Here is a 23,571-nt window from a genome sequence, read left to right as displayed (position 1 = left end):
TCTATTTAGTCCATCTGGCCTAATGTGTTGTTTAAGGCCAGTGTTTCCTTATTAATTTTTCTCTCTGGATGATACATTCATTAGTGTAAGTGGGATATTAAAGTCTCCTACTATTATGGTATTATCGTAAATTTTTCCCTTTATGTCTGTTAATATTTGCTTTATATGTTTAGGGACTCCTGTGTTGGGTGCATAAATACTTATGAATGTTATATCCTCCTGTTGGATTGACCCCTTCATCATTATGTAATATTCCTCTTTGTCTTTTGTTACAGTCTTTGTTTTAAGTTCTTTTGTCTGATACATGTATTGCTACTCCAGCTTTCTTTTCATTTCCATTTGCATGGAATATCTTTTTCTACTTTTTCACTTTCATTCTGTGTGTCTTTAGAATCAAAGTGAGTTTCTTGTAGGTCACATATAGATAGGTCTAGTTGTTGTTTTTTTTTTAACCCAGTCACCCTGTCTTGATTGGTGCATTTAATCCATTTACATTTAAAGTAATTGTTGATACCTATGTAGTAATTGCTATTTTTGTTGTTTTTTGGTTGTTTTTGACGTTCTTCTTTGTGCCTTTCTTTTTCTCTTGATTTCTTCCCTTGCGGTTTGATGGTTTCCTTTAGTGTTACATTTGGTTTCCTTTCTCTTTATTTTTTTGTGTGTATCTGTTGTAGGTTTTTGGTGTGTTGTTACTCTGAGGTTCATGTTTGAGATATGTTTGTTTTAACCTGATAGTGCTTACATTTGAGTGCATTCTATAAGTTTGTTCCTTTTTATTGCCAAGTAATATTCTATTATATGGATGAACTAGTTTAACAATCATCTGCTGAAGGGCATCTGTATTGTTTCCATTTTTGGCCATTACCAATAAAGCTGCCACGAGTCACTTATGTACAGATTTTTGTGTGAACATATTTTCATTTTTCTGAGATAAATGTCCAGGAGTGCAATTCTGGGCCATATTGCCACTTCGTGTTTGGTTTTGTAAGAAGCTGCCATTGTGGCATTTACATCCTTAACTAGCAACAAATGAGAGATCCAGTTTTCCCACATCCTTGCCAGACTTTGGTGTTATCATTCTTTTTTATTTTAGGTATTTTGATAGATTTGTAGCAGTATCTCATTGAGATTTTAATTTTCGTTTCCTAATGGCTAATGGTGTTGAACATCTTTTCATGTGCATATTTGCCATCTGTGTATCTCTTCTGTGAAATGTCTCTTTGTGTCTTTGTACATGTTTTATTTTTATTTTTTAAGATTTAGACAGGGCAAGAGAGGGAGCATAAGCAGGGGGAGTGGTAGAGGGAGACCAGGCTACCCACTAAGCAGGGAGCCCAATGTGGGGCCCTATCCCAGGTCCCTGGGATCATGACCTGAGCTGAAGGCAGATCCCCAATGACTGAGCCACCCAGGCACCCCTCTTTGTACGTGTTTTAATTGTGTTTTTTCAGTGTTGAGTTTTGAGAGTTCTTTATGTATTCTGGGTACTAGTCCTTTGTTGGGTATGTGGTTGGCAAATATTTTCTCACTGTTTTTAGCTTATCTTTTCATCCTTTTCCGGAGTCTTTCATAGAGCATAAGTTTTTTTATTTTGACTGAAATCCAACTTACCCATTTTTCCTTTTATGGATTGGACTTCTGGCATCTAATAACTCCTTGCCTAATTCTATATCCTGAAGATTTTCCATTTTTTTTATTTTCTATTTTTTTAAAGTTTTATAGTTTTGTATTTAATAAATGCAAATAATACTAATAACATAAATTTTGTATATAGTGTAAGATTTGGGTTGAGGTTCTTTTTTTTTCAAGTTTTTATTTAAATTCCAGCTAACATACAGTGTGATACTAGTTTCAGATGTAGAATTTAGTGATTGATCACTTACATACAATACCTAGTGCTCATCACAGCAAATGCACCCCTTAACCTATCCCTCTCACCCACCTGAGGTTCCTTTCTTTTTTTTTTTTCTCCTGCTGTTTAATTGCTTCAGCACCATGTTGAAAAAATACCTTTCCTCTATTGAACTGCTTTTCACCTTTATCAGTAATTTGTTGGGCATATTTATGTGGTCTTTTACTGGGTTTTCTCTCTGTTCTAGTGACAAATGCATCTATTCCTCCATTAATACCACAGAGTTGATTACTAGAGCTATGTATTAGATCTTAAAATTGGATAAACAGATTCCTCCAACTTTATTCCTCTTTTTCAAAATTGTGCTAGCTATTCTAGTTCCTTTATTTTTCCATATAAATTTTGTAATAATGTCTATGTCTACAAAAAAAAAAAACTCTTTATGATTTTGATAGGAATTCGATTAAATTTGTATATCAGTGTGGGGAGAATGGATATATTTACTCTCGGGTCTTCTGATATATGAACTCCATATGTTTTAGCTTTTATTTTGATCTTCTTTAATGTATTTGATCAGTAGTTTGTAGTTTTTAGCATATAAGTCCTGTACATATTCTGTTAGATTTATGCTAATTTGTTTTTGAGTGATTGCAAATGGTATAGTAATTTTAATTGTGTGCATGTGTTCATTGTTAGTATATAGAAATACACTTGGTTTTTATATGCTTATCTTGCATCTATGACTTTCCTGAGCTTACTTATTCTAAAGATTGTTTTTTCTTGTAGATTCCTATGGATTTTCTCTATAGACAGTCATGTCATCTGCAAATACGTACCGTTTTATTTCCGATTTATGTGTCTTTTATTTCCTTTTTTTTTTTTTTTTTTTTTTTTTGGTCTTATTGCACTGGCTAGAACTTCCAGGATTGTGCAGAATAAGAGTGATGAGAGAGAATGAAAGTGATTAGGTAGATATCCTTGCCTTGTTCCTCATCTTAAGGAGAAGGCATTTAGTCTTTCACCATCAAATATAATGTTAGCTGTGGATTTTTTGTAGATATGCTTCATAAATTTGAGATAGTCTCCCTCTATTCCTATTTTTCTGAGAGTTCGTATCATGAATGGATGTAGACATTTGTCGTATGCTTTTTTTGTTTGTTTTTTGCATTGATTGATGTGATTATGTGATTTTTCTTCTTTAGCTTTTTATTGTGGCAGATTACACTGATTACTTTTCAAATATTGTACTAGCTTTGCTTCCTTGGAAGAAACCCCCGTTGGTCATGACATATCATTCTTTGTATGTATTGCTGAATTCTGTTTGCTAATATTTTAAGGATGTTTATATCTGTATCCATAAGGCATATAGGTCTGTAGTCCTGGAAGATTCTGTCCCACTTAACAAGCCTGGCCAGATCCTGACTTGAATGCCCTTCACGGCAATGTGGGGGTACCAATCACTATAGCTGAAACTGGGGACAGATTTCATACCACCTTTTCTAATTGGAGACTCATTATAGGGAAAACTACCCATAGGGTACACTTGACATAATGAGCCACTTAGTCTTCCTGGAGGCCCCCCCCCCCAAGTAATTAAGATTAGTTTTGGAGTGATTGCCACTGTTGGCCTGCTTGTTGGTTACCCAGAGCTTGCTCATGGTGTTTTTAAAAATACCTGCAGGTCTAAGATGCAAATAACAGTGTTTTGGGGAGGAGGCACGTTAATACTGACTTCCACAAAAAAATCACAGGCCCAGGGGTGCACATGGTGTCCTTGGAAAGAAATTGCTTTACAGTTTATGACTGGGACCCACGTGGCTCAGAGGGCACAAGGCGTCAAGACATCCCGTATAATCTTCGGCCATCTGGTAGGCATGACGGTTTTCACTTAAGTAAACATCATTGCATTTGGAACTTATTTTTGGAGGGACTGCCTAAGGGGAGTCAGTCCGGTCTGCCTTGTCTGTGCCACTAGCTGAGAGGTGTTTGTCCATTGGGGTAGCTGTGGGAAGTTGGGGAGGTGCAGTGGTGAAGAAGACACCTGGAAATGTGGGCAGGTGTTTTGTGTGGGAGCTACAGAGGCTGGGATATGTTTCTGATAGACTGTTCTGGTAACAGTGATCCTATTGTGGTCACAGCCATCTTTCAGGAGTTGGGGGATTCAGGTATCAGTAAATTAGAGGTGCTTAGAATCGTTCGGGGGAAATTCAGCAGGGTGTTTTGCTTCATGAGGACTTCAGCAGGGGCAGGTAGTTTTTAAGACAGGAGACCTCTAATGAGCGACCCCCCCCACCGGCCCCACATCTTCTGGGGTAGAAGTTGTTCTCTATGGACATGTCCTAGATATTAAGTTTGTTTCCCTCCCTCCACCCGGACAAAAATCCATGTTTCTCATTCCAGTGCTATAACTTTACGTTTCTTCTGATCAGCTCCTATTCCTTGAAGGGATTTTTTTTTTTTTTTTTTTTAAGATTTTAAGCCTCCCCACCCCCAACATGGGGCTCAAACTCATGACCCCAGGATCAAGAGTTGCACACTCCACCAACTGAGCCAGCCGGGTTCCGCATCCCGCTGAAGGGAATTTTTGTAAAACTCACAGAGACCTGTTATGTCACCCCACTTTGGCCTGCAGTGTGTTTGCATGGTCATTATGCTTGTGATCTAGGACCTGGTCCGTTCAACAAGAGAATCCAGAATTCAAGTCCCCCAGGCCCCTTTTGGCTCCTTGTCACATGGAGGGTGTAGCAATTCGGCTGGTGGGGGCCTTCTGTAGAGGAAAGAGAGAAGCATTGTAAGTAATGGCCAGGGTGGAATCCCAGGATTTCACATTGGTCTGTATAAACCACTCTCCCCTGCCTAGTCCTGTTTGTTCTTGTCATTACTGGGAAATGGCTGCTAGAGGAAGGTCCTTTTCTAGGGGCAGCCACGTTCGGAGCAGACTGCTGCCCCACCATATGTGCTCCGGGAGGTTGAGCAGGTAGATGGAGAAATCTTTTAGAGTTGTTTCTCGGGAGGTTTTTTCACTGTGTCATGATTCCAGATGGCTGTGGATGGTGGAGGAGGGGAAAGTCTATGGACTACCTTGACTTTTAGCCCATTGTTCCTTGGCATTGGTGATAAATGTTGAACCATGGTCAGCCTGCAAATAGGGTGGAAAACCAAACACATGGCTTGGACTCATTTCAAGGGTCACAGTGGCATGACTGGAGTCAGGTGATTTGGAATATTAACACCCAAACCTGGGAAAAACTGCCAATGGGAGTGTGGCGTCCCGAGAGGAAGTCAGAGGTTGAATGTTGTACATCTGGTGGGAGTGGGTCAGGGCAGCAGTATGTGCCGTGTGGCCTCCCTCACTGTGGGACCAACGCTTCAGCTTCTGGCTGGAGTCCCAAGTCTGGCGGAGGCCCTGCCTTGGACGTAGAGTTCTTCTTGTTGTGCCCATGCCTGAAGACAGACCAAGATGGCGGCCATGGTAGGTCTGGGCAGCGTGGGCTCCAGCAGTGGCTGGAGGCCAGGGGGTGTCATCAGAGAATAGGCCCTTGTGTGGGCATCTAGGGGAGTTGCCCTGGTGGTTCAGCCAGCAGCTGAGAGTTGTCACAGTTCACAGCCCAGTGGATGGTTTTCCAAGAGGCAGATCAAACCACTAGGCCCTTGGTGACAGCTCAAATGTCAGTAAAAATGCAAGCTCCATCTGTGGGAACATTAGCCAGGGCTGTGGGAACGGACTTGAGTTCTGCCCACTGAGCAGAGGGACCGTGTGCATTTTTGGTTTATCACAGGGAGGGGAGGCAGGGGAGCTTGTTGCAGTGGCATTTCTCTACCTGTAGCTCTTCCTGATGTGGGGAGAACCCCCTCAGGTACCGCATATAGGAAAGTGTAAGCAAATGTAACATACCATTCATACTGAAGAATGACAGTACTTTGAATTGGCCTGAAGGGCCCCATCCACTGGGTCATGTTAGTCTCTTTCCCATTGTGAATCCTGTCCAAACTCCGTGGGCTGAATCTGAGTATTTTCTCCCAGCACAGGACCAGGTAGGATGGTACCTGGGTGCCTGTGTCCACAAAGCCATGAAAGTTTGAGTCCCTCCCCTCCCGGAAGTTCCCCAGCACTCTTGGGTGCGTAAGGCCTTTGGTCTCTCTTAGGGACAGGGAGACCCCAGCCTACCCATAATCCTTCTCCTCCTCCTTAAAACAGATGTCAGGGTAGAGGGTGAGGGGAGGGGTTGGGAATACATAGGAGGAGAGCAGCTCTGTGCCAATCAGCAAGGCCCACTTTTCGTTCCAAGTGGCCTGGTGGCTATTCGTGGCTCAACTTAGTGAACTTTTCAGTCACCCAGTCTCTAGATCCTCATTGCGGACCTCATTTGTTTCGGCTCTGGGGACTCCTTCGGTGTTCAACAGCCACAGCCCCGTTGCCTCTCATCAGAGAGGTGGGCGATATGCAGCGTCGCTGGGGGGAGTGACTGACTGACTGCCAGCCAAAGCACCACTGGACAGCTCCTTTCAATCCTGCCCTTTGCTGCTCACCCTCTAGAAGTTAATTATCCCTTTCTCCTCCATACCCGCCGCTTGGACAAGAGCATTTGCTACCAGATCTCAGGGGATCTTCTTACAGCCCCTAAGCCCACGAGACCTTTGCCTGGTCCAAATAGCCATGTCTGTGGCAGCATCCGTTCTTGTCAGCAACAGCTGCCAAGAACTGTGAAGAACCTGAGATTTTACCCTACTTGAAAGCTGACAGCCCGTCACAGTTTGCCAGACACCGGCAGAAGACAAGGCACTCTGGGGTCAGAGACAAAGGATTGTCTGTATACAACACGGCCAGCAGCAGGATTTGCATGTTTTTGTCCATGCTTCTTGCCTCACAGATCCCATGGGGACAGTGCGAAGGTCCCAGAAGGATGCTGTCCACGCAGTGGGTTTGAGTCCGGCTGGAGAGCCCTGACTTCGGGTAGTCCTAATCTCTTATAAAGTGCTATGAACAAACCTGCCCAACCTTAGCCCGGAGAGAGACATAACTTTTATTATACTGGACAACCTTCTCCTCTGGAGGGAGAGGGAGAGGATATCTCTGTGTTTCTAGGCTGTTTGCTAGACACACCCCTGTGCACAGAAAGTTCAGAACCAAAGCAGCCAGTTCCTCATAAGAGTTGCAGATGTGTGAGAGATCTGTGGAGACTCACCTCTTAGCACATGGTACAAGGATTAACATTCTTACCGATGATTGTGAATCAAGAAAACTAGAACTTATATTCCGTACATCTTGTTCAAGAAGGAAAGCATGTGAAGTATTCTTTCCAAAGAGTTTAGTGTCTCACCCCTTTGGAAAACTCAACTGTCCAGGATGAGTCAGTTCTCTGGGTCTTCCTTGCCTTGAGCAGAGAACACAAATTGTGATTTTGTGTATTTGCCCCAACTTGAGGGTCACAAAGGCAGGTCTGTGGAATTATAGTTGTTGATTTTTCAGGGGGGTAATATACTGAGAGTGAACAGCATTCAACAGTTTGTTGATTAGAATTGCTTATGACCCTTTCTCAGGAAAGGGCAACTGCTAATGGCATTATGCAATGAAGTACAACACTGAGAAGCATTTGGTAGCCATCAGATTTAGCTAATATTCTAATATTTACTTTGTATGTATTGTGCTATGTGAACACCTAAGATGGAAAACTGTTTTTCTTAACCTATCTAAGAAAAAAAAAGGTTGAGGTTAAAGACTTTAAAATCACTCGTAAGTTAATAGATTGAAAACGACTTTCTCAAAAGTTTTATGTCCATGAAAGATGCGTAACTGAATTTTCCTTTTTTTTTTTTTTTTTTAAGATTTTGTTTATTGACTTGACAGAGTGAGAGAGCATAATGGGGAGAGTAGGAGGGGAAAGGGAGAAGCAGGCTCTCCACTGAGCAGGGAGCCTGATGCAGGACTCAATTCCAAGACCCTGGGATCATGACCTGAGCTGAAGGTGGACGCTTAACCGACTGAGCCACCCAAGCGCCCCCTGAATTTTCTAATAGTGATTTGATTTGAATTATACAACTAAACACTTAGAAAAAGGCGAAGGGGATTTCAAATGTTTATTTAATCCTCACATGGTCTCAGTTTATAAATGTATACTTAATTTCATATTTTAAAAATTATGCTTTTGAAAAAATTTAAAGCAAATTCCTGTTCATTTTTCCCCATTTGTATTATAATGACCAGCTTTTACTATTTCATTGTCACTGAGATCTATTTTTATTTTTTTAACTTAATTTTTTCTTAAGATTTTATTTATTTGAGAGAGAGAGAGAGCACAAGAGGGAGGAGGGTCAGAGGGAGGAGCAGACTCCCCATTGAGCAGGTAGCCTGATGTGGGACTCCATCCTGGGACTCCAGGATCATGACCTGAGCCAAAGGCAGACGCTTAACCGACTAAGCCACCCAAGTGCCCCCGAGATCTGTTTTTAGAATAAAATTTTGTTCTGCCTCTAAGAGTTAAAAAAAAACATAAAAAATGCTTTTCAGGTAGGCCAGAGGAGATTAAATTAACATTTCACTTTTAGTCATAATCTTCAGTGTGATGAGATTTAATTTATGAATTTCATAAATTTATTCTTATGAACTTTAGTTATATAGAAATGTACAGTTAGTAATTGGCCAAGGTTGAGTTCTCTGTAAAAGGTGGACATTTATCATTCACCTACTTAGCAGGATGCCAGGTGCTCAGTATTTTTAAGAGTAATAAAAATAATGGTTTTTATCCTTTCCTTCCCTGGTCTTAACTTTTTTTTGGTAAAATGACCTATTTAGATGATATTTAGCAATACATATGATTATTTACTCCACAATCAGTAAGGTGCAATATTGGAATCCTTTGCATTTCAGTGACTGTCATCTTAGCAGAATTCCTTCTTTATTCTACTTTTATACCTGATTGTCTGTGCCACTTTAGTTTCCTCACATAGAGGAACAATAAACTGGATTTCTTACCCTCTTTTTATTGATTTGTTTCAAAAGGAAGACAAATGGGCTTTTTGCCCTGTAATATTAGTTCCTAACTTTAGAGGAAAAATAGGCATTTTGTGCAATATACATTTATATTCTTTTTTTTTTTAATTTATATTCTTTGTATTTGGTTAGAACAATACTTTGGAAGTTGTACCTTTTTCGTGTGGGCAACGCAAGCTTTTTAATTTTACTTTTAAATAATCTCTACACCCAGCGTGGAGCTGGAACTTACAACCCTGAGATCAAGAGTCACCTGCTCTACCGACTGAACTAGCTGGGGCCCCATACTGGTAAGACAAACACTGAAGCCAACTTGTTATATGGCAGTTTTGGTTTTATAATATTTACATTGAGGAAGGAGATACAACTTTACAAAGATTTTTAGTTTTTTCCAAAATGAGTTACCCTAGGAGTCTGTTAAAATTCACGTCCTATCTCAGAAACCTCCGGGTTGCAGGAAGGAAGGTCACCCAGTGCCCTCTTCTTTCTCGTGGTTATAGAATATTCTCCATGTTAACTGCTTGAATGTTGAGTGCTTTCGTACTCTTACAGCTTCTAATACTTAACTCATTTTGGATTCCATTCTCTTACAAAAAGGTCAAGAGCATGCTTTCTTCAAATGCTTTCAAAGGCACATGTCCTTTTTTTGGGGTGATAAAGTCGGTCTTCCTTATTCGCACATTCTTTTTGAAATCACCTACTACTAAAATTTATTTGTAGCCCTGAAAGCAAGACTCAGAGTACTTTTTTGGCTGAAATGTGCAGAACAGTGAAAAGTTTGAGTTCCCAACATTCTCAGCTGAGGTCAAACCAGGGGACCTGCTTGTCTTAGCTCTCGTACTGTAAATGTTTCTGGTTTACACTCAGTGTAGTGCCATGCTTTTCACATTTTTGTGCTTTTTGTTGGCAACCTCACTATTTAAAATGGATCCTACCTGGAGTGCCGAAGTGCCCAGGAAGGCTGTGATGTGCCTAAAGGAGAAAAATACGCACCTTAGATAAAACTTTTTTCCCATACCTGAGTTATAGTGCTGTTGGCTGTTGAGTTGAATGTTAATAAGAGATCAATAATATATAAAATAAGGCATCTTCAAACATAAACACACATAAAACAAGGTTACACATTGATCAGTTGATGAAAATATTGTGACCCAGATATACCAGAGACTCATGAAAACCTCACCCTGTATTTCTGCAGGAGCAGTGGTTCACTATTCACTAATTCAGTGTTCACGACCACTGGATAGATCTTATTTACTGTGAATAACCAGCATTGGCTTCAGTTAGTTGTTTCATTTATTTTCTTTGGGCTGATGGAGATCAGTCTGATGTCAGCAAGTGAGTGTTCTGTGAGTATGCCTATTTTGTACTTGTCATCGTGGTGGGCTCAGAGCCTTTACATACTGTGCTCGATTTATTTTCACCTCGGGAACCTGTACCACCTGATTGACAGTCCTTCAACTCAGAATTTTGCAATGAGGAGAGGAGCCAACTTGGAATGAGCACAGTTGGGTCTTTAGGGAAGTTGGCCTGCAGCTTGACTTGGCTTTTCCTGACCATTCCATGCTGAATTTCCACATCAGCCATCCATGCTGCTGGGGCCTGGGCCATAAAACAAAACAAAACAAAACAAAAAAAAAACAGCTCCGACCTGTCCTGTAAGGACCAGGGAGTTCTAGTCCAGGAGGGGAGGCTGCTGGGCTACATCCATTCTTGGTTCTGATGAGGCACTGGTTACCTGTCAGGGACCTGGGAGCGCCCTGTGAGGGCTTTCCTACACAGATTTTGTGTTTCTTTGTTTTCAAAAGTTGAGTTTGTTTTGGATGTGGTGGCTTCTTCATTATCCCAAACCATTTGGGTAAGTATCAGCCAGAACAGGTTATTTTTTAGGCAGGGAGGTTTAGAGACCTTCCTAACCCCTAGGCACTGTCACTTTCTCTCCCTCTCTCTCTCTCTTTTTTACCTCTCACCCCTCTACACTGTTTCTTTTCAAATTCCCACCCTACATCATATTAAATATACCCATATTGTATATTAAACTTAACATATAATTATGAATAGAGTTGAGTTGCCGTTGAAATGTTATATGGTGTAGGTATTTGATTAAATGTTAATTTTGATTTTTCAAAATTTTCATATTCTGAAGCAGTAAGCCTTTTCTTTACGGTCTCAAATTTCTTTTCTTTTTAAAAAAGATTTATTTTTTAGGGGCACCTGCGTGGCTCAGTCATTGGGCATCTTGCCTTCAGCTCAGGTCATGATCCCAGGGTCCTAGGATCGAGCCCTGCATTGGGCTCCCTGCTCAGCAGAGAGTCTGCTTCTCCCTCTCCCACTCCCCCTGCTTGTGCTGTATCTCTCTCACTGTGTGTCTCTCTCTGTCAAATAAATAAAATCTTTTAAAATATAAATAAAAAGATTTATTTTTGTGAGAGAAATCATTTGCCTGCACAAGCTGGGGGGAGGGTGGGGGGTGAAGGGGCAGAGGGAGAAGGAGACTCCCCACTGAGCAGGGAGCCCGAAGTGGGACTCGACCCCAGGACTCTGGGATCATGATCTGAGTCAAAAGCAAACTCTTAACATGCTGAGCCACCCAGGCTCCCTAAGATCTCAAGTATTCTCATGGGCAGTGGAAAAGCTCATAGACTGAGGTACTATGACTGCAGTGCAGGAAAGGATGCAGGTTTTCCCCAGCCCGTTAGCTGCACTTGGTTCTGCTGACATTGCTGAGGGCTCTCGTATGCCTCAGGCCATACATGTTGCTGGGTGTCCCAAATAAGCCGCAGAGCATTCTTTCTCTCAAGGGGCTGATAGACCAGACCCCTTCAACAGCCGTCTTCCTTGTGGCACAACCAGGTGCTGTGCTGTGGGTGGCCAGAGGGGCTGGTTGCTGAGACTGGGGCAGAGGAGGAGCTGACAGCAAGGGTGTCCTGGAGCAGGAGGTCCCGACTGAGTTTTGAAGGCTGCCTGCGTGGTGGTACAAAGGGGCGCGGGACAGCGGGGATGTGGGGTAAGCCGGGGGGCAGAAGGGTATGGCTGAGGCTTGGAAACAGTGTGGTATGTGTTGGAGACTGTGCGCTGTCTTGGCTGCTGGAAGGTGGGTGGTGGTGGTGACAGAGAGCATCAGAGCGGAGGGAGGGGCTGGCAGTGGAGGGCTTCTGTGCCATCTTAGACAAGACCAGACCCGTCCTGGGTGTGTGACCTACTTCTGGGACCTCTGACTGCTGCATGCATTTGAGATTTATTGGTATACCTTAACTGCATGTCAGATGCATCACCAAATTTCTCACCCTCTCCATCCTTAACAGCATTGATAAATTCTGTAATGTTTACTTTTGTCCTGGTACCTCTTCTTAAAAGGAAATGGCTTGGTTTTATTTTATTTTTTTTTAAAAGATTTTATTTATTTATTTATTTATTTATCTGAGAGAGGAAGAGAGACAGAGAGAGAAAGCACGAGAGGGTGGAGGGTCAGAGGGAGAAGCATACTCCCCACTGAGTAGGGAGTCTGGTGCGGAACTCAATCCCGGGACTCTTCATTCATGACCTGAGCGGAAGGCAGTTGCTTAACTAGCTGAGCCAGTCAGATACCCTGGGAATGGCTTAAAGTTTTTAAAAATAACTTTTTGTCCATGCAAACCACACCAGGGAAGCACACATGTAAGCATACAGTGAAACAGCTTAACTGAAAAACACATAATCATTATTAAAACATCAAGCGATATTAGAAGTACATGAAACCGAGAAGTCTCTTATATTTCTACCATTCAGAGATAGCCACTGTTAACATTTTGGTAAATGCTGCTCTGGATGTCTCTGTGTGCTTATGGAAATACTGCCTACCTGTGGTTTTCTAGCTTGTGTTTTCATTCACTGGTGTGTCGTAGCCGTCTTTCAAAGTAGTGTCCGTGGATCTGTATTTCCCTTTAGTGACTGCAGGGGTTTTGTCTTATGGTAACTGTGTGACAGAGTTTACCTGAGCAGATCTTCGTTGATGGGCACCTAGACAGATTCTAATTTTTGTTAAGTATTAGAAGCACTTCAGTGAAAAACAAGTTCCTTGAATGTATGTCTTTGTGCACTTTTCTTAAAATGATTTTATTGTGAGAAATTTTAAACATATTAAAAAAATAGGATAGTATGGCAAGTTCCCATATATACCCAGCTTAAGCACTTAACAATGTTCTGCCATTCTTTCCTTTAATCTATACTCTCATACTGCTTTTTCCTCTGCCAGGGTATTTGAAAGCAAATCATTCATACCGTTTCACCTATGTATACCTTACTCTTAAGAGCTCAAAAACATAATAATATCAAATAAAGAGAACATTAATTCCTAATATCATCATCATATTCTTTTTTTATATATTTAAATTTTCTCACAATAAAAACATTTATGTGGGGCGCCTGGGTGGCTCAGTGGGTTAAAGCCTCTCCCTTTGGCTCAGGTCGTGATCTCAGGGTCCTGGGATGGAGCCCCACCCACATAGGGCTCTCTGCTCGGCGGGGAGCCTGATTTCCCCTCTCTCTATGCCTGCCTCTCTGCCTCCTTATGATCTCTGTCTGTCAAATAAATAAATAAAATCTTTAAAAAAAACATTTATGCATATCAGAATCCATCTAAAATGTTGCATGGGTTGATCTCTTTAAGTCTCTTTTAATTTCTAATCTTCTTCTCCTTCTTTATTTCTTGTGTTATTTATTTATTGAAGAAACCAAGTCAGGGATGCCTGCCTGAGTGGCTCACTCCGTTAAACATCTGCTTACAGCTCAGGTCATGATCCCAGGGTTCTGGGATCAAGTCCTGCATCAGGCTCCTTGCTTAGCAGGGAGCCTGCTTCTCCCTCTGTCTGCTGTTCCCCCTGCTTGTGCTTTCTCTCTCTCTCTCTCTCTCTCACACAGAAAAATAAAAAAATAAAATAAACCAAGTCATTTATTGAGCAGAATTTTCTAGTCTGAACTTGGATGCTGACCTCCTTTTTTTTTTTTTTTTTTTAAGATTTTATGTATTTATTTAGATAGAACACAATTAGGCAGAGTGGGAGGCAGTGGGAGAGGGAGAAGCAGGCTCCCTGCTGAGCAGGGAGCCTGACATGGGGCTTGATCCCAGGACCCGGGGATCATGACCTGGGCCAAAGGCAGATGCTGACTGAGCCACCCAGGTGCCCCTAAAGATACCTGATTACCTTTACCCATGTTTCTACTAAGGTGTTGGTCTTTTCTTACATATTTCTGTTGTTATGCCTTTCAGCCTTTTTCTGGATGGTTGCTGATTTTTATTCACTTAGGAAGGCCTTTCTTACCTTAAGATTATAAAAATATGTGCCCCCTTTTCTGTTGCCTCTCTGTGATTTTACAGTTAAATGTAAATATTTGTGCCATGTATGATTGATTTTTTCTATAAGGGATGAGGTAAGGACCTAGCATTACTTTTCTCTGAATATCTTACCATTTTTTCGCAATGCCATTTATTAAATAAACTGTCTTTTCCCCACTAATGTCAAACACCACTTTTATACTCAGTTCTCTAATCTTGAGTCTATTTCTGAGTTTTCTGTTGTGTTCCACTGATTTGCCAGTTTTTTGTGCTTCATTATCACCGCTTGAATTACGACAGCTTAATTGTCCTTTAAAATTTTTATTACTGACTTTTGTGAATATATGAATCATACCAGCTTATTCATGTATACTATTATATGTCTGACTATTGCTTAATAATGTGTTTTAAAAATTGATGCTGCCTTTTTTTTAAATAACTTTGCTAACTAAGCTCACAAATTTATTCTTCCAGCTAGATTTTAGAAGTATTTGTGATAGGTCTCCCAAGGCACCCTTTTATATTTTGACTGAGATTTTATTCAGGTTCTAGATGAATTTAGGGGAGAGTTGATTTCTTTACAACTTTGAGCCTTCATAGTTAACAACATGGTCATTTCATTTATTAAAATTCTTGTCTGTCCTTGAATTTTTTTATTAACTTATTCCAAAGTTTTTATTGGTTTTGGCTTCTCTGTCGCTTCGGTGGGATGCCTTTTAAATTTCACCAGATTTTTTTTTTTTTTTTTTTTTTAATTGGGTTGAACCTCTGGGGAAATCCCACATTTTATAATCTGTAATATGAGCTTTTAAAACTCTCTTCAGTATGCCTGCCTCCCTGAACTAACAAGCTGTAATTCCTTTTTTTTTTTTTAAAGATTTTATTTATTTATTTGAGAGAGAAAGAGTGTAAGAGAGATTGAGTGGGAGTGGGAGTGGGGGGATACGGGTTGGGAGGAAGGGCAAAGGAAGAGGGGCAGAAAGAGAAGCCGCCACCCCCTGCTCCATGCAGGGCTGGGTCCCAGGACTCTGGGATCATGACCTGAGCCAAAAGCAGACCCTTAACAGACCGAGCCACCCAGGCACCCCTACAAGCTGTGATTCCTGTGGTGCTTAAGATAAATCAGATAATGGTTGCGTCCTGTAGCTGTTATTCTTCAGTGACTGAGTACAAATTATAACAAATTTCTAATGAAGATGACAGTGCATTGCTGGCCAAAATTAGAGATTAATGCAAATTCAAAATTTCAACTATTTGAATATGACATTTGGTCAGCTTTTTATTAAGTGGAAGGAACAGACCTCTAATTATACAGGTTTCATAAGGCATGCATGTGCTAGTCTGCCCAGCCTCCTTAGACCATTTACATGATTTATTTATTGCACCTGGGAATCTGGGCTCTTCTGCCTCCGTGAGCTGTCCTTGTGCCCAAACCTGTTTTATCCCAAGTTGACTATTGCTAAAGGCGGCTACTATTCATTAAGAGTCTATTACGTGAGATCCAACTGTGTGTTGCCACAAAGAGGTGGAGTTGATTTCTAGGAAGATCTGGCCATGTCTGAACTCTTTGGGGATTGGGACTACGCAACAGGGCTTCCTAGCAGGTGTGCCTGGGTGTGTGTGCGTGTGCTTTGGAGGACTTCTTTGTTGTTGTGGGAGCACCATGACAGGAGGAAGAAGTGGTAATGATTTTAGCAAACCTGTAACAGTGTTCTGAAGTCTTTCACAAAAATCCTGTGCAGTATCCCTTTTTCAAGAAGTATGCTTTATCAAATACTTCAGTATATCTTACATTATAATTATGTAGGTGTCTGCTGAGCTGCTATTACTAGATAGATTCTAGGATCAGAATTTTGAGGGAGCATCGTAATCCAAATTTAAGAAGAAATAGTGTCATCACTAATATTGGAAGTATCCATTCCAGTTGTTAATTTGAGGTCATTAAGTACTTAGCAAGATTATAAGGTGAGCCCTTACCTTGTTTTAGAGGGGGAAAAATAACTAAGTTCATTAAGAACCATTCATTTAAATATAAACAATACAAATTACAATTATAAATTTTTGTGTTAAAACAGCTTGAATCTTTGCTTTTCACATATAATGAGCCATATATTCTCTCAACCTTAGTAAAATATTTGTTTAAGCGTTCTGTGATAGAGAGCCCCTTTCTAGGCCAAATTAGTGTGGCTTGTTTGTGTATATTATTAAATGGTCCAGACACCCTAAAAGGCATAAAGAGTAACACACTATCCATATACCTAACATCCTGCTTAAGATACGAAATTCTACCAATATGATTGCCCCATGTGCTTCTAATTGCATAATCCTTCCTTCGCCTCAGGAATAACAATTATCTCTTTTTAAAGGTCATAGAAGCTGCTTTTGAACTTTAGTGTAACTGGTAGGGTACCCTGACTCTTCTGCAACTTGCTTTTTTTTTCGTTTGCCATAATATTTTTGAGATTCATTTATGTTGATGCATAGGTCTATTCATTTTTGCTGCTTGTATTCTCCCACTGTATGCCATAAAAAAATTTCCTTATCTCTTCTGTTGATGGAAGTGTTTCCAGTCTTTGCAGTTAATAAACAGTGTTCTTCTTGTGCACCTATTTCATAGCTTCCCTAGGGTGCCTTTGACTGAAATTACTGCATCAAAAGATTACTGTTGGGGATGCCCACTTTCCTTGATTAAATTCTCCTTGCTCTATATGCTTCCTTGCTAACACTAGGTATTATTAGATTTATTCTTAGTTTGTTAGTTTGGTGAGTGATAGGTCTCATCTTGAATTCCTCTGATTACTAGTGAGGTTCGACATCCTTTCTTATGTGTAGTAGTATTACAGGTATTTTTTCCTGGTGTAATTGTATATTATGGCAGAAAATTATATGTAAAGTTGAAAGTACCATGAAGTAGTTCCTACTAGATAGAAATATACCATGATTGTATCTTTAGAACAGTGGCAACTTTGCAGATTTTTTGGGAGGAAATAATGTGGCATGATTTTCTGATAGTATATGAGAGCATGAACTTGGGAATTAAACTGATGCTTGAATCCTCGCTGCATTGTTTTTTGTTTTTAAGAGGGGAAGGGAGGGACAGAGGAAGAGGGAGAGAGATTTATCCTTTTGTGTCATTCAGGACATTAGCGACTGTGACAAAGCTGTCCTGGGTCACAGTGGATAGGTGGGAGTAACCTTGGGACCCTTGTGGGTGCCCGGGATCTGGCCTGGGTTTGGGGACTGTCACTAACTGTACGATGCAGAAGAGATGGCTGGGTGCCGTGGAGTTCATAATGGAAAAGCAGGCTTGTAGATAATTGTGAATTGATGTTATTTAGAGTGTTCTCATGTCCCTTGCCACAGGAATAGCTCCACATGGCTTCCAAAGATGTGACCGTTACAGTTCGCCTCATTCGTTCATTCGAGCATCGCAATTTCAAGCCTATAGTATATCACGGAGTTGATTTGGACCAAACTACAAAGGAATTCATAGTATTTCTAAAGCAAGGTATGAGATGTCTTAGTCATTTTGCTTCATTAGCATTTTGAAAAAATAGCTGACTCTTACATAGATGGTAATCTTTTAAAAATACTTTGGAAGATATTAATCTAGGTTCTAAGTCAGGGACTAGGTCAGCTCCTGTTCTGTTCCTTGGCGTCAGCAGGAAGTACCTTCCTGAGGCTCATTTAGCCTGTGTGTGCCCACCTCAGGAATTGCCCTCATGTTTGGTTTCTCCCTTTATTTCTCCTTTTTTGATTTTTAAATTATTTATTATTTATCTATTTATTAAGATTGTATTTATTTGAGAGTGTGAGAGGGAGAGCACGAGGAGGGGGGAGGGGGGGGGGGGAGACCCCCCCCCCCCCCCCCGCCACCCGCCCTGCACTGAGCAGGCAACCCGATGTGGGACTTGATCCCAGGACTCTGGGATCATGACCTCAGCCTAAGGCAGATGCTTAACCATCTGAGCCACCCAGGCACCCACCTTTTTTTTTTTTTTTTAATTAAAAACAATTAAGATCTAGGTTTTCTTATAATGAGTTTTTGTATTTGGAGGTTGATTAACAAGGAAATGTAATGTGGCTAATTGTGTGGCCTGGCTGAGTGCACAGAGGGCCTTACAGGGCAAGGTAGGAAAGTGGCAGACCTCTGTACAGCCAGAAAATCATGAGGGCTGTTGGTCATTGAGATCACAACCAGACCAACTGGTGCTATTTTATCATTTTGAGCTTAAAATTCAAAAGGCATAAAGTGAGTGAAGTCTTTTTTCCCCCCTCCCCAAAGATTTTATTTATTTGTCGGGGGCTGGGGTGGGGGTAGAGAGAGAGAGAGTGTGTGCAAGCACACAAGTAGGGGGAGCAGCAGGCAGTGGGAGAGGCAGGCTTCCCGCTGAGCAGGGAGCCTAATGTGGGACTTGATCTCAGGAGCCAGGGATCATGACCTGAGCCAAAAGCAGACGCTTAATGGACTGAGCCACCGGGTATCCCAAGTGAAGGATTTTGATAGGACCTCAATGGGTTTCTAACCCCTGTTCTTAATTATTGAAGTGTTCCAGTCATCAGCATTTGATAAAACATCTAGAATAAGCTTTTATTATTTTAATTGAAGTGTAATTTATGTATGGAGTACAGATTATAGTTCCATGAGTTTTGACAAATGTATTGCTTTATACCCATCTTAATTTTTTTTTTCTTTGACATAATTTTAGACACAGAAAAGTTGCAAAAATCGGACAAAGAATTCCAACTTTGGGCAGTTTTACTGCTCAGTATTACCTAAGTAGGGAGTAGGCAAGGTGGGCGACCTATAGAGAAGACAGACCAGTCAGTCTCCTTTAGTGACTATAGTAACTCCTGTAGTGACTATAAAAGATGTCATAAGGAGAACATAATTACTCCTTAAAGTAACTATAGGCTGACATATGGAGCATATGTCGTGTTCTTAATTGTTAGGGAGAAATTGAGAGTTGGTACTAAGATATTGCCAATTACAGCGTGTCTTGCTTTTGAAAAGATAACACTGGCAGCATATTTGGATTTCAAAACAAAAACAAATCCCTCTATTTCTTAATTTGAAATCATTATGCATATTGTGGATTACAGTGTTTCTTGGTATGTCACAGAATGTGCTATGATGTTCTTGGTACAGTGCAGGATAAGTTCTTCTCAAAGCCCTTGAGAATGGGGTGTAACCTTCAGGCTACTGCACGGGCAGGGGAAGATGTACCTCTACTTCCCCCTGACCGTCCCCTCTCCGCACCCCCAGTCACTGTGTTCTTCCGTTCCCAGGTACCATAGGCACCTTCCCCATCAGAGCAGTGGTATAGATCACAGCTAGATGCTCAGCCCTGCCTGCCCAGATCTTTCACCTGTGTTAGTAATAAAATTACTGCTGCTTTTCAAAGTTACACATGTAGGAAATGTGTCCCACTGACTAAGAGGTGAACTTTTGGGATGCGGGCTCTTTTGAGATATGGACTCTGTGCCCAGGCCTATCTGACTGAAGCACTGTGGAACTTCTCTGAAAGGTTGGTGGGCCACATATCTACCTTTTATAATTTTGTACATAACAAAGGGTTTATTTCTGGGGAATTTTTTTTTTAAGATTTTATTTATTTATTTGATAGAGATCACAAGTAGGCAGAGAGGCAGGCAGAGAGAGAGAGGAGGAAACAGGCTCCCCGCTGAGCAGAGAGCCCGATGTGGGGCTCGATCCCAGGACCCTGGGATCATGACCCGAGCCGAAAGCAGAGGCTTTAACCCACTGAGCCACCCAGGCGCCCCTGGGGAATTTTTTAAGTAATAATAGCAGCAGATGTTACTGTGTGCCTGGTACTGTGCTGAGAACTTAAACTAGATGATCTTACTTCATCCCCCCCCCCCCCCAGATTTTATTTATTTATTTGAGAGAGACAGAGGGAGAATACGAGAACACAAATAGGGGAAGTATTAGAGGGAGAGGGAGAAGGAGACTCCCCATTGAGCAGGGAGCCCGATGTGGGACTCGATCCCAGGACTCTGGGATCATGACCTGAGCTGAAGCTGAACTGAGCCGTCCACATGCCCCTTATTTCATTCTTCTAAAGTAAGAACCATTTTATCCCATTTTATTTATAGGTGAAGAAACTAAGGAGCAGGGAAGTTAAGAACTTGCCTGAGGTTACATGGCCGATAGAAGGCAAAGCCGCAATCCATCCCAGGCAGTTTAACTGTACAACATGTTCTCTTTAAAATTTTTTTTTATTTTAAATTTAGTTAATTAACATATAGTATATTATTAGTTTCGGGGTAGAATTTAGTGATTCATCCTTTGCATATAATACCCAGTGCTCATTCTATCAAGTGTCCTCCTTAATGCCCATCACCCACCTTCCCTCCAGCAACTCTTAGTTTGTTTCCTATAGTTAATAGTCTCTTATGGTTTGTCTCCCTCTCTGTTTTTATCTTATTTTATTTTTCCTTCTCTTCCCCTAGGTTCATTTGTTTCTTAAATTCCACATATGCAGGAAATCATATGGTATTTGTCTTTCTCTGGACTGATTTCACTTAGCATATGTACTCTTTTCTTAAAATTTAGATTCAGTTAGCCAGCACATAGTACCTCATTAGTTTCAGTTGTAGGGTTCAATAATTCATCGGTTGTATATAACACCCAGTGCTCATCCCATCACGCAGCCTCCTTAATGCCCATCACCCAGTTGCCCCGTCCCCCCACTCTCTCCCCTCCAGTAGCATATGTATTCTACACACCACACTAAGTTGCCTCTCTTCTGTTCTATTGCCTGACTAGCAAAGTGGGTCTCTAAAGTAAATGGGTTCACTAAGTGTCAAGAGTCTTTGCATTGAGTTCCTCTTGCTCTAGTGTTTTGAACCCTGAAAGCTAGAAGAGTGATGTGACCCTGTGGCTTAGTGAATTTTGCATACAGCCAGAAATGACCATTGTGATGAATCATCTTTGGGTGGGGGACAGGGATGTTTTAGATGCCTTCTTGCCTTTCTAACTGTTCACCTTTTGCCATCCTTAATCTAGCTAGTCTCCTCTCATTATTATCTGTTTCTCCCTCAGCAAAGGAACTTTGCTTAAACTGGATTCATACTTACTGAGAATCAGTTTCTCAACATCATGCTATTTAAACCTTAAGTTGTATAAATATAATAAGTATAAATAGAAATATATAAGATTATGTATAAGTATGTAAATATAATAAAATAAACCCGTTATTAACATATGGGGAATGGGTGTTACATAATCTGATCACAGACATACTGTGTATACCTTCTTACATAGGTGACTAATTTTCTAGCTTCAGAATAGTGTACACACCAATTATCTAGATAATATAAGACATTTTAATTATTCTTTGATTTGGAAGCATTTAAATATTTTGTAATCCTTCAGGTCTTGATTCTGAGTGTAAAATCAGTCCACCCATGAAACAGAAAAAGGCTGTAGGGGATTTGCCAGACCTTCTAGTTTGGAACCACTTCCTGTCCCTCCTTACTCCTGGTGGTATGTTACTCTGTAAAGCAGCTGTTCCATTGGGTGAATACTACAAGAGTATTAGTTTCTTTGTTTCTTTGTTTCCTTGTTTCTGATGCTCCTGTCCACACTTTCCGCTGTTACTAATGTCTTACCTTAGTCTGCTACTCTTATTGCAACGAAATGAGCAAATAGTGAGGCATCATTAACTAAAGTCCATGGTTTCTTCTGGTTCCTGTAGTTTTTACCTTGTATCTTTATTCTGTTCCAGGATCTCTTCTAGGATTCCACACTACGTTTAGCTGTCACATTTCCCTAGATTCCCCCCAGGTCATGTGGGTTCCTCAGATCTCTTCCCCCCCTTGATGGCTTTCACAGTTTTGAGCAGCACTGGTCAAGCCTCTTGGAGGACAGCCCTCTAGTGGAATTTGCCTGCTACATTTTTCGTGATTAAACTGGGGTTATGGGTTTTGGGGAGGAAGGCCATGAAGGTGAAGTGTCCATTTTATCTCACCATATTGGGGACATGTACTTTCTACGTGATGATGATCACTGCTGTTAGCTCCCCCGGCTGTGGCAGTATTAGGTTTCTCCACTGGAGAGCTAGCCTTCTCTCTCCTCATCTCGTACTCTTGGAAGGCAGTCACTGTGTAGAGCTCATACGCAGTTCATGAGTGGATAGTTCTGTTCCCCCTTCTTTCTTTCTTTTTTTTTTTTTCCCCCTAAATCAACTTGTGGATTGTATTCATTGTAAGCATACAGTTCAGTAATTGTTCCCCCTTCTTTAGGGAGGAATATCTACATCATTTATTTGGAATTCTTCTGCAGGGCAGATGTCGTTTGGTTGTGCAAGCTCTTCTGGCTCTGGCCTTTGGGGACTTTCAGTTGTCTTCTGTGCCCCTTTGATGTGTGCCTTCTCTGTGTGTCTGCTGAGTACTATCTCACTTTCTGGTGCTGTAGGATCCTTCAGGCTCGTCATGTGTGTATCCTGCTCCAGTCCCAGAATCAGCCATTTCTCAAAGGAGCCCCAGTTCTTGAGAGTCAGATCTGGGTGCTGGGTGTGCTCCCCCATTCCTAGGGTATTGTTCTTTAAGGCTCTCTCAGCTGAAAGAGCAAAGAAACCAATTACCCTGTGTACACACACATATCTGAGTATCTTCATGTCACTATCTGTATCTGTATATTAAACCTGAGTCCTTTCTGATGTTTTCCAATCCATTCCAACATGTATTCTTCTAGCTTCCTCCCCTTGCGTATTTGTAGTCTCACTCTAAGAATGAGAAGTTTTGCTCCCATCCTCTGCCATCCATTTACTTAATTCTTTAATTCCAGTATACAGAGTCCTTCATCTGTACCCTCTGGGAAGCAACTTGATATCAACTAGAGCACAGTGCTCTTGTGCAGTTCCTTTTGCCTTAGACTTAAAAATGTCTTCATTGCCATAGTTACTGAGGTCAGCAGCTTTGCTTCCACTGCCCTTAGGAAGGTCGTTTCATACATTTGCAGGATGTCTAGATTCTCTTGTCACTCTCTGCATTCTTGCCTGGGATCCTCTGTCCTCCTACATGGTGGTGTTTTTTGTTTTTGTTTCTGTTTTTTACTTTGCATATGTTGAAGTCCACTCTTTGTGCTGTAAAGTTCTTTGGGCTTCAACAAGTGAGTAATGTTGTGTCACAGTACCGTGCAGTACAGAATAGTTTCAGGACCATAAAATCCTCCATGCTTCACCTCTTCATCCTCCCCCACAAGTCCCAGGCAACTGCTGATCTCTTTATTGTTTCTAGTTTTGATTTTTCCAAGATACCATGTACTTGGATTTGCATAATATGTAGCCTTTGCTTTCTTTTACTTGGAAACATAATGAAGGTTCCACTGTGTCTTTTCATGGCACATCCTGTCTTCTTAATTTCCTTTAACCTGGAACAGTACCTTCC

The 23,571-nt window shown here is 41.2% G+C and overlaps 1 protein-coding gene across 4 annotated transcripts in view; it reads left to right on the top strand.

Moving 5' to 3' along the window:
- Nucleotides 1–23,571, top strand: part of LOC111144222 (chromosome unknown C2orf76 homolog) — a 55,174-nt gene that overhangs the window by 6,189 nt on the left and 25,414 nt on the right. For 3 of the 4 annotated variants that reach the window (XM_022498458.1, XM_022498437.1, XM_022498450.1), the window contains exon 2: nt 17,521–17,665. In XM_022498458.1, the coding sequence (XP_022354166.1) occupies nt 17,533–17,665 (133 nt within the window). In that variant the 5' untranslated portion in view covers nt 17,521–17,532. Of the gene's footprint in view, nt 1–3,599; nt 3,721–4,712; nt 4,830–9,057; nt 9,134–17,520; nt 17,666–23,571 lie in introns of those variants that run through there. The other variant, XM_022498444.1, reaches the window with a different exon arrangement.

This window comes from Enhydra lutris, unplaced genomic scaffold (genome assembly GCF_002288905.1).
Source record: "Enhydra lutris kenyoni isolate GAN:26980312 unplaced genomic scaffold, ASM228890v2 scaffoldscaffold1, whole genome shotgun sequence".
NCBI classification, from domain to species: domain Eukaryota; kingdom Metazoa; phylum Chordata; class Mammalia; order Carnivora; family Mustelidae; genus Enhydra; species Enhydra lutris.
Note: the sequence above shows the minus strand (reverse complement) of the source record. Positions and strands in the feature narration are given on the sequence as shown.